Source organism: Nematolebias whitei, chromosome 20 (genome assembly GCF_014905685.2).
Source record: "Nematolebias whitei isolate Nwh7 chromosome 20, NemWhi1, whole genome shotgun sequence".
Taxonomy (NCBI): Eukaryota; Metazoa; Chordata; class Actinopteri; order Cyprinodontiformes; family Rivulidae; genus Nematolebias; species Nematolebias whitei.
In genome coordinates, this window is record NC_056517.1 from 39,513,672 (window position 1) to 39,523,011 (window position 9,340).

A 9,340-nucleotide genomic window follows, 5' to 3' on the forward strand; every position below is an offset into this window, starting at 1 on the left:
TGGAGGCAGAGAGGCCAGTCAAGGCCAAAATGGAGGCGGAGAGGCCTGCCAAGGTCAAGATGGAGGCAGATAGGCCTGCCAAGGCCAAGATGGAGGCAGAGGGGCCTGCCAAGGCCAAGATGGAGCCGGAGATGCCTCCCAAGGCCAATATGGAGGCGGAGAGGCCTGCTAAGGTCAAGATGGAGGCGGAGAGGCCAGTCAAGGCCAAGATGGAGCCAGAGAGGCATGCCAAGGCCAAGATGGAGCCGGAGAGACCTGCCAAAGCCAAGATGGAGGCAGAGGGGCCTGCCAAGGCCAATATGGAGGCGGAGAGGCCTGCCAAGGTCAAGATTGAGACGGAGAGACCTGCCAAGGCCAAGATGGAGGCAGAGAGGCCAGTCAAGGCCAAGTTGGAGCCATTGAGACTGGTCAAGGAGAGGCCAAGGAATGCCACAAAGACTGATGTGAAGAGGTTTCCAGACAGGAAACACGTTGATCCTCAGCCGAGTATTCCGACGGCAGTCAGGATGGAGAAGGTTGTTGTAGACCACGGGAAGAAATGAAACCAACGTTTAATTCTTGGGCGGAGGTCATTCTGTGATCAGTCAGTTGGGTCAGAATCAGGTTCTCCTGTTGATATAAAAGTGTTTTTATTTCAATCCGGTGCTGTTCTTGTGAACACCTCATCAGGGCTAACTCTTCTCAGAGCAGCAGATCATTCAGTTCAACAACATTTCAGAAAAGTTTTTAGAATTTAGCTGTGCTTCAGCTCAGATATCAGCTAAATGGTCTTGATCTTCACTTTTGGAAAGATCTCAAAAGATCTTCCAATATTTTTTTTTCTTTAGACATCAAGTTATCCTGTGCGGTTGGAGTTTTATTTATATCTTTGAACTTTGATGTTGTTGTTTACACGTTGGCAGTAATTTTCATGCATTGTTTGTTTGCTAGCGATGAATAAACAATGTGTTTTCACTGTAAACAAACTGCAGACAATGTGTTTGTGTTGTTTACAAAAATACTGTAAATATATTTTCCAGGCTCCGCCTCCTCCCTCTCTGCTGTGCTTCGGCTCGGTCTCTAAAGCTCCACCCCCATGTAGTTTCTCAGTGGGTTGTGGGATTTTATTTTATGGAGAAAATATTAAAATGAAGGTTTAAAGTAACTAGTTCTTAGGCTCTTAGTTTGGCAGGGAGGTATTAATTTAAGCTTCTCGTTATTTTCTCACATCTTTTACTGAAATCAAATGTTTTTGTGGTTTTGTTTTTTCCTCATTTTTTCATATTAAAAATATTTATCTGTGCATTAGGAGAAAAAATCCTCAAAAGAATCTGATTTATAATCATCGTTGTTGTATTATAGTTTTAAAAGATTTCTTTAACTTTCTGGCTGTGAAATAATTGATTGTTTTCCCTAAAATAATTTAATTTATAATTTGTTTTTTGTAAAGTCAGTTTAACTCGTAGTGATTTTTGGAAAGGAATGATTGTTGTTCTAAATGTGTGTTTTAAATCTTATAAACCGTTTTTGTTGAATTCTTCTTTGTTCTAATAAAAGTTTTAAGCTTTCAAGTATCTGTTTTAATCTAAAGTGATGAAGATCAATCCTCTTCCTATCTTGTCATCTTCATTTCCTTTAAAAAAAAACTGAGCTCCTCGTTGGTGTTTCTTTAAACTCTTTCCTTTCACGTTTCAACTGTGAACCACGTCAGTCGTCTGCAGTTTGTCTTCTGTTTTTATTTCACATCTTGGTTGAATAGTTCTCTAGTTTCTGTTGGAAAAACATTGATTGTTTCAGAAATAATTCCAGTTGTGTTTGTTGTTGTTTTTTTATTAACAATTGTCAGGAGAACAGAGATTAGTGATGTCGACGAGGTTAAAACCAGAATTGTATCATCAGCGTACAGTTTAATCCTCCATGTTATTCTTCTGTTGATTTGTAAAAACTGCAGGTTCTGATAAGAAAAGTTATTTTATTAAACATGGTCAGCTGTTGCAGGATGTGTTTGGGCAAATTCAGTTAAACTCTTGTTTTGAAATAATTAGAAATTATGTCCAAACCTTCAGAGTAATACAAATTATCTTACTTCAAATTCACAGTTTGTGGCAGTCTTGATTAATTTCTATCCCTCAGATACCGTTTTGCCAACAATAAAAACAGATTTATGACGATGTGTCTATACAGTGGTTCCCCTAGTTTATCCAAGGAGGGCGCCCCGCCCTGTCAACAGAACGGAGCACCCTGCCTACCAAAAACTTCCACCCACCCACCACCGCCGCAAGTTCTGCTAAGTGTCGGGTGCAGAGATTGGTGCCAAGGACTGCTGACGTAGGAAACGCTGCCATGTGTTTAGTCGGGAGTCCATCTCACAATCAGACCAAGGGTCCAGCCCCCAGACATTTTCAAAAACTCTTGACCCAGTTTCCATTTTATTATATTTCCTTTCAAGCAGACAGACTTTTCCTTCAATTTACTTTTGGTGACTTTGTTTTTGTTAAAATGGTAAAAACTGTCAAACAGTTTTGTGTTTGTGCCGGCTGTTGTATGACTTTTAAACGTGTACGTTTTGGACCCCGAACAGGACTGAAGGAGGCCAAGACTCTGAAGGAGGAAGGTTCACCTGGAGAGAACACAGGTGAGGAAACAAAACCACTGAGAAGGTTGTTTTCTGTCTTCTGTCACGAACACAAATGGGTCGGGACTGACCTGATACCTGAGAATCAGAACTGAGGGTGTGCCCGGGGAGCGTAACACTAATCTGACAGAAAACCGATTGACTGAAGGAAAACCAGGACCAGGACCACCTGTCTGGGATGATCTGACGCTAACTCAATACACCTGAGTGTATTAAGGGCCATAAATTTATACATTTGTAAAAACACGTAAAATAGTTCAGCTGTTTGATTTTAAGTGGGATTTCCTAAGAATGAAGGATTTTACCTGAGATTTGTTTAATTTCAAGACTTTGGGTCAAAGAGGATCATCTGAGATTGTTAAATGGGAAAACCTTCCGTCTTACAGCAGAGAGCCACGTTGGGTGAAAGAAAACAAAACTTCCTGCATTTGGATTCATGTAGAAGAAAATGAAAGAATGTAAAAAATAAGAAGTTTTTAAATGAAGGTGCAAAGTTAGTGTCGTATCATCAGACTGTGAATGAGCTGAACGTTCTGTGGTGAAATCTAAAAAGTGTTAAAGATAAGAAAACAGTTTGTTCATGGAAAGTCCAATTTTCTGTGACCCGTTTAAACTGATGGTTCTGCTTTAAAGTGAGCTGGGGATCCAACAGAACTGGGTTTTAACATTAACTTCAAATTAAAACCATTAAGAAGAAGAAAGTGCCGTGTGTTGTCATCATCGTATGTTACTGTACGATGATGAAATTATTTCTATGCATTTAACCCATCACACCTGAGATACACCCGGGTGGAGCAGTGGGCAGCCATTTAAGCACCCGAGGAGCAGTTAGGGATTATGTGTCTTTCTCAGGGACACCACGACATGTGGGCATGGCGGGGAGTTGAACCTGCGACTTTCTGGTCCCAAGTTGGCTGCCCTACTACTACTACACCACAGCTGCCCCCCAGAGCTTACGGCACCTGGTATTCCCAGGCTGTCTCCCATCCAAGTACTAACCAGACCCTGCCCTGCTTAGCTTCCGAGATCAGATGAGACCAGGCAAGTTCCAGGTGATAAGGCCGTAAACGACCTGAACGTCTGTGAGGAATTTTTTTATATAGTTTTTCATCTGTTTCATCTTAATCATACCATGTTTTGGGCAAAAATAAATAGCACCGCCCCTTTTTGGTTCAAAACAGATAGCACCACCCCTTTTTGGTTTAAAACAAATAGCACCACCCCTTTTTGGTTTAAAACAGATAGCACCACCCCTTTTGGGGTTAAAACTAATATCTCCACTCGATGATGTTTTGTTATCAGAAGTTAGAGCCAAGTTTTCCTGATCTATACACGTGTTTCGGCTCATTCTCATTTTCTTAGCACTAAATTATTGAGAGCTGTTTTTGTGTCACCCGTCAGTGAAAATGAGAAAAGATCCTGATTCATGCTCAATAATCCGGGTAGAAAAATCCAACAACATTAAGTCAGGTCCTCTGCATGGTTTCCTTCTGTTAAAACGTTGAAACAAAAAGAAACCGTCCAGAGGACCTGACTTAATGTTGTTGGAAAATGTTTTTCTTCTTTCGGCTGCTCCCTTCTTCAGGAGTCACACAAAGACTTGACAGTTGTTTTTACACCAGATGCAGCCACAGACCACCGAACTACCACCGAACTACCACAGCCCTCTGTGTGGAGCACAGAGCTGCCAGCTAGAGCGCCTGGGGGAGCAGATGGTCGGGGTTAAGGGCCTTGCTCAAGGGCCCCACATGGGCCAAGTAAGGATGGAGGCAGGTGTGGGTGTTTCACCTTTCCCATCCACATTTTGATGTAATGGTCAGGGGATTCAAACCGGAGACCTTCTGATCACAGGCTCGCCTTGTCTAACCTCTGCTCCACCGCTCCCTGTGAAAATGAGAAAATGAACGAATATGAAACATTGTCAGAAGATCTTCACAAACTTTCTAAGAACCTTTGTGAGCAACACATTCCTGTGTGTCGTTCCGCAGAAACCAGCGGTCCTGATGCTGCAGCACCGGCTCGTGGAGATGCAGATCAACAGAACAACGACCCGCTCAAGGTCACGTCACCTGAAGCATCGAGTGAACCAGGTGTGTGAGGACACCTGTCCACAGATGAACCTGAGCCTTTCTTCTTCTAACAGAAACCATGGGCCACACTAAGAATGGCAACTAAAGCTCAGATTTTAAACAGGCTTTTATTAAAACTAGAAGATTTCGTCAAGTTTGCATGATAATTTCAGTTTTCTGGTGCTTTCCATGCAACACAGTGGAATCACCTACAGGTTATTGATGATCAGTTTTCAGTTCATCAGTCTGTTTGGGTCAGACATGGAAACAGCTTTTATAGGAATAAATATAAGAACTGTTTTTCTTCTTGTTGACCTTCAGTCCAGGTGTTCCCAGCAAAACCTGAGCAGAGACTCATGACCCTGACTAATCGCTGGGTGAAGAGAACAATTATGGCACGTGATTAATTACTGATGTTCAGTGTTTTGAGTCCTTGTTCTAATAAAAATTAAAATATGCTCTTCGTAATCAGGTCTGTTTTCAGATTTAACTCACTGAGCGTTAGACAAACCTGAAGGAGCACACTTTACCTGTCACCTGTATGAGCTGATGCGTTGGCATGGCGACCTGTTGGCACGACGACTCGTTAACTTTTGACTCTGTCTGCTGCAGCCTCTGGATCTCAGGATGTGGAGTCTGAAATCCAAGGTTGGTCCTTCAGTGCTGCTGCTGCTGCTGCTGCATGCTCACCTGCTTGTTGTCTGGATTATTTATGTTGTTTTCATCAAAACATGAAGAAAGTAAGCGTAAGTTTTCGTTGTTGTAGCGTCATGTTTTGTTTACATTCTGCAGTTTCTGGTTCTTCTGTGCTCTCAGCCTCCATCTTCTGGCTCTTCTTCAGCGGCTCTCTGTCGTTCTGTTCTGACAGTTTGTCTTTAAGTAAAGTCCAAACAGCCACGTCGTGAGCATCACGTTTCTCCTCTACAAAAACAACAAGTGTAGATGATGTTGGTGCTTCAACGCTTCGTACACACAAACACCTCAAAGTGTTCTCAGTAGGAACCATAAAACGTCGTAAACGTATTTCTCTGCCCAAGAAAACGGCTCTGAGGAAACAAACGCACGTCACATCCTGAGCGTTAGCATTGCGGGAGTTGCTGATGGTCAGTGCTGCGTAGCGTCTGTAACGTCTCACCAGATGTTTCCACATGTTCCGTTTGTCTCCAGCTGCCGTTCCTCTGCCTCCACCGGTGGAAGACGACTTTGTTCCTGGTCAGTTAAACGCCGCTGTGAACGCAGGAATACTCAGTTATTTTAAATGTTTTCAGAGAACATCCAGTTCATAAATGATCACTTTTGTTTCGGTTGTTTAGACGTGTGAGCATTTGCTCTCGTCATGACTCAAACCAAACCTCTTTGTGTTGTTTCTTTTGTCAGATGATCCAGACGACAGCGGACATACTTATGGTCAGTTGAATCTTTTGTTTCTGTCACTAATTTATTGACTTTATAATAATTTCCATTTTTTTATTTTATCTTCAGAGGAGGAAACCAACACCATCGACAGCACAGGAGGTGAGTGTCAGCTGCAGCTGAACATTTTGTTGTAATAAACTTTAATGTTTGTTAAAGACGTGAGAATGATCTGAATGTTTTTCACTTCTTTATTCACATTTTACTAAACGTGTCACTTGTTTCTTTCTTAAAACCGTTCAAAGGTTTTTACTTTAATGCTGACAGTCAGATCAACATTGCTACTTTTAAAATAGCTCCACCTCTTTTTGGGTCAAAACAAATAGCACCGCCCCTTTTTTGGAGTAGGTCATTATTATAAAACTGCTGGTGTCAAACTGGAAATAATGGTGAGTTTGCCTAAAAGTTACTGGTCAAACACAAAAGAGCAATAAAAGGAGAGATTAGTGACTTCAGGTCGACTGTAGGTGTGGTTTGTCCAATCTGCTGAACTTTAATCGATATTTATGAAAGTTTATTCAAACGACGGTAACAATAAACATTTATTTATCTGACATAATATGTGAGCTCTTAAACACTTCAAAACGATTCTAGTTTTATTTTGTTCTGTTTTCCTAACAATCACCTCAGGAGGTTTCAATTTCTGTCAAAGTGGATGAGCTATTTTCTCCCAAAAATGGGCGGAGCTTTGTAACAGCTGAGTACCAGGCTGTGTTCCTTCACGCTGTTCAATACTGAATTTGTTGTTCAGTTTGTTGTTTACATGTGTAGTAAATATTAAAGGAGAAACACTGGTTGAGTTTTTTTTGTGTTTTTTGTTTCAGTTCTGCTGAAGGAGCGGCAGCCGGAGGAGAGCATCAGTCAGTTTGTTTTTTAGTCTCATTCAGTTCATTTGTTTGACTTTTATTAGATGTATTATAGTCTTTTATTTTAGGAGATTGGTTTGATGTTTAAATTAGGTAATTTTGAACAGATTTAAAAGGAATGTTTCCTGTTTAAAACGTCTTGCAGGAAGCTAACAGACACAAGTAAGTCAAGTTCATTTATACAGCACTTTTCATAGATATAACATCACAAGGTGCATCACAGTAGAATATTAATAAGATACATCAAAATACAATTAAACACCCATACACATAACAGCGTAGAAACCTGCAGGTAAAACATACCAAAACTCTACCTGTCTGTAAAAGAACGTCTTCAGATGTTTTTAAAAGCATTAATTCAGTTTAGGCTGCGTAAAGATGGAGGAAGAGCTTTCAAAGTCGGGGGGGCAACCGCTTGAAACTATCGATCCTCACGAGATTCAAAATGGGTGCTGGTACCACCAACAGCCACTGATCAGAGACCTTAACCTGCGAGACGGTGTGTGGAGCTGAACCAAGTCAGAGTATAATCAAAGCTCCAGAAGTTCAAACTAAAACTCTGTAACGGGTGGGATGTGAGCTTGTTGATGTATGAGGTAACAGTCCTGCAGCTGAGTTCTGGACAACCTGAAGACAGTCCAGTTCCTGGTTTAAACATGAGAATCAGCTGTTCCAACAGTCCAAATGAGAAGAAACAAAAGCATGAATGATCATCTCAGTTTGTGACAGGAAGCTTTTCAGTTTGGAGATGTTCTTGAGATGGAAGAGACAGTTTCTGGTCTGTTGTTTTAAAGACATCACAGAATCAAAAATGACTCCAAGTTTCTGAGGCTGGACTGAACTGAAGCACCTGAGACACTGTAGACCTGTTTAATCTGAAGAACCTTGTTTTCAGGGACAGTAATCAGATTTGGTCTGATGGGAGTTCAGTTGTCAGGAGTTGTCTGTGTTTAATGTTAGCCAAGCAGTTTAAGGACTTGAGTTCATGAAACTCACTTAATCTGAATGAGCAGTAGAGCTGAATATCATCAGCATAAAGTGATACTGAACATTTTTAAATTGTTGAATTACCTGTCCAAGAGGGGAAATATAAAGAATAAATAAAATAGGTCCTAAAACAGAACCCTGAGGTACACCACAAGACAGCTTTGTAGAGTCTGACATGATCCTGTTTACAGAAACATTAAAACTCCAGTCAGACAAGTACCATGAGAACCACCTGGGGAGAGAACCAGATAACCCAGTATGGTTCTGCAGTCTGATGGTTAAGATCTTGAGATGGGTCCAGTAAGACCAGAACTGTGTTGTGCCCTGAATCAGCTGACATCAGATGTCACTGGTAGCCTTCAGTAAAGCAGTTTCTGTGGAGTGAACTTCACGAAAACCTGATTGAAACTTGTCCAAAATGTCATGTTTATTTCAAACGGTGGAAGAACATTTTCTAACAGCTTGATAAAAATGTTCATTTAGATATTGGTCTGAAATGTCTTGATTCTGTTGGATCCACGTTGGGTTTCTTAAGTACTGATTTGGGAGCCAAAATCTGTTGAAAGTGAGATGTAAAGAGTAAAAACGGAGTTCTGCCGTTTCTAATAGACTCATTTAAGGAATTCTTTAGTTCCTTCAGGTAAAGTCTGAACGTCAAGTTGACCTGATTTCCATACCTGCTCCACCTCACTGCTCCACCTCACTGCTCCACCTCACAACAGTTTCTCCTCCTGAACTGTGTCACTTATCCAAGGACCAGGCTTTTGATGACCTGAACTCAGTCTAAACTAGCTCAACAGTGACTGTTGAGTGAAACATGAACCTGATAAACAAGGGTCTAACAAGGAGAACCTCTCAGCCAGTCCTCCAGCCCGTTGCACCCGTCGAGGCGCACCGATAATAGAACAGCCATCAAGGTGGCATTCATAGATGGATAAACTCAGGTTCTCTGCCGTGTTTCTGTGAGAAGCATCTATCCATCCATCCATTTTCTTCTGCTTATCCGGGGTCGGGTCGCGGGGGTAGCAGCTTAAGTAGGGAGGCCCAGACTTCCTTCTCCCCAGCCACTTGGGCCAGCTCTTCCGGGGAATCCCGAGGCATTCCCAGACCAGCCGAGAAACATAGTCCCTCCAGCGTGTCCTGGGTCTTCCTCTGGGTCTCCTCTCGGTGGGACGTGTCCGGAACACCTCACCAGGGAGGCATCCAGGAGGCATCCTAACCATAGATGAGGGTAGGAACGTAGATCGACCAGTAAATTGAGAGCTTCGCCTTTTGACTCAGCTCTCTCTTCACCACAACAGATCTGTACAGCATCCGCTTCACTGCAGATGCTGCACCTATCCGCCTATAGATCTCACGCTCCATTTTTCCCTCATTCGTGAACAAGACCC

The 9,340-nt window shown here is 42.0% G+C and overlaps 1 protein-coding gene and 1 pseudogene across 1 annotated transcript in view; one reads left to right on the plus strand and one right to left on the minus strand.

Annotated features, from left to right (window-relative positions):
* unm_hu7910 (un-named hu7910) overlaps window positions 1-9,340 on the plus strand; it is a 30,533-nt gene that overhangs the window by 12,468 nt on the left and 8,725 nt on the right. The window contains exons 5-11 of the mRNA XM_037694321.1: window positions 2,561-2,614; window positions 4,603-4,704; window positions 5,296-5,331; window positions 5,851-5,895; window positions 6,061-6,090; window positions 6,166-6,198; window positions 6,921-6,956. Coding sequence (XP_037550249.1) covers window positions 2,561-2,614; window positions 4,603-4,704; window positions 5,296-5,331; window positions 5,851-5,895; window positions 6,061-6,090; window positions 6,166-6,198; window positions 6,921-6,956 — 336 coding nt within the window. The remainder of the gene's footprint in view (window positions 1-2,560; window positions 2,615-4,602; window positions 4,705-5,295; window positions 5,332-5,850; window positions 5,896-6,060; window positions 6,091-6,165; window positions 6,199-6,920; window positions 6,957-9,340) is intronic.
* Window positions 3,565-3,683, minus strand: LOC119426919 (annotated as a pseudogene).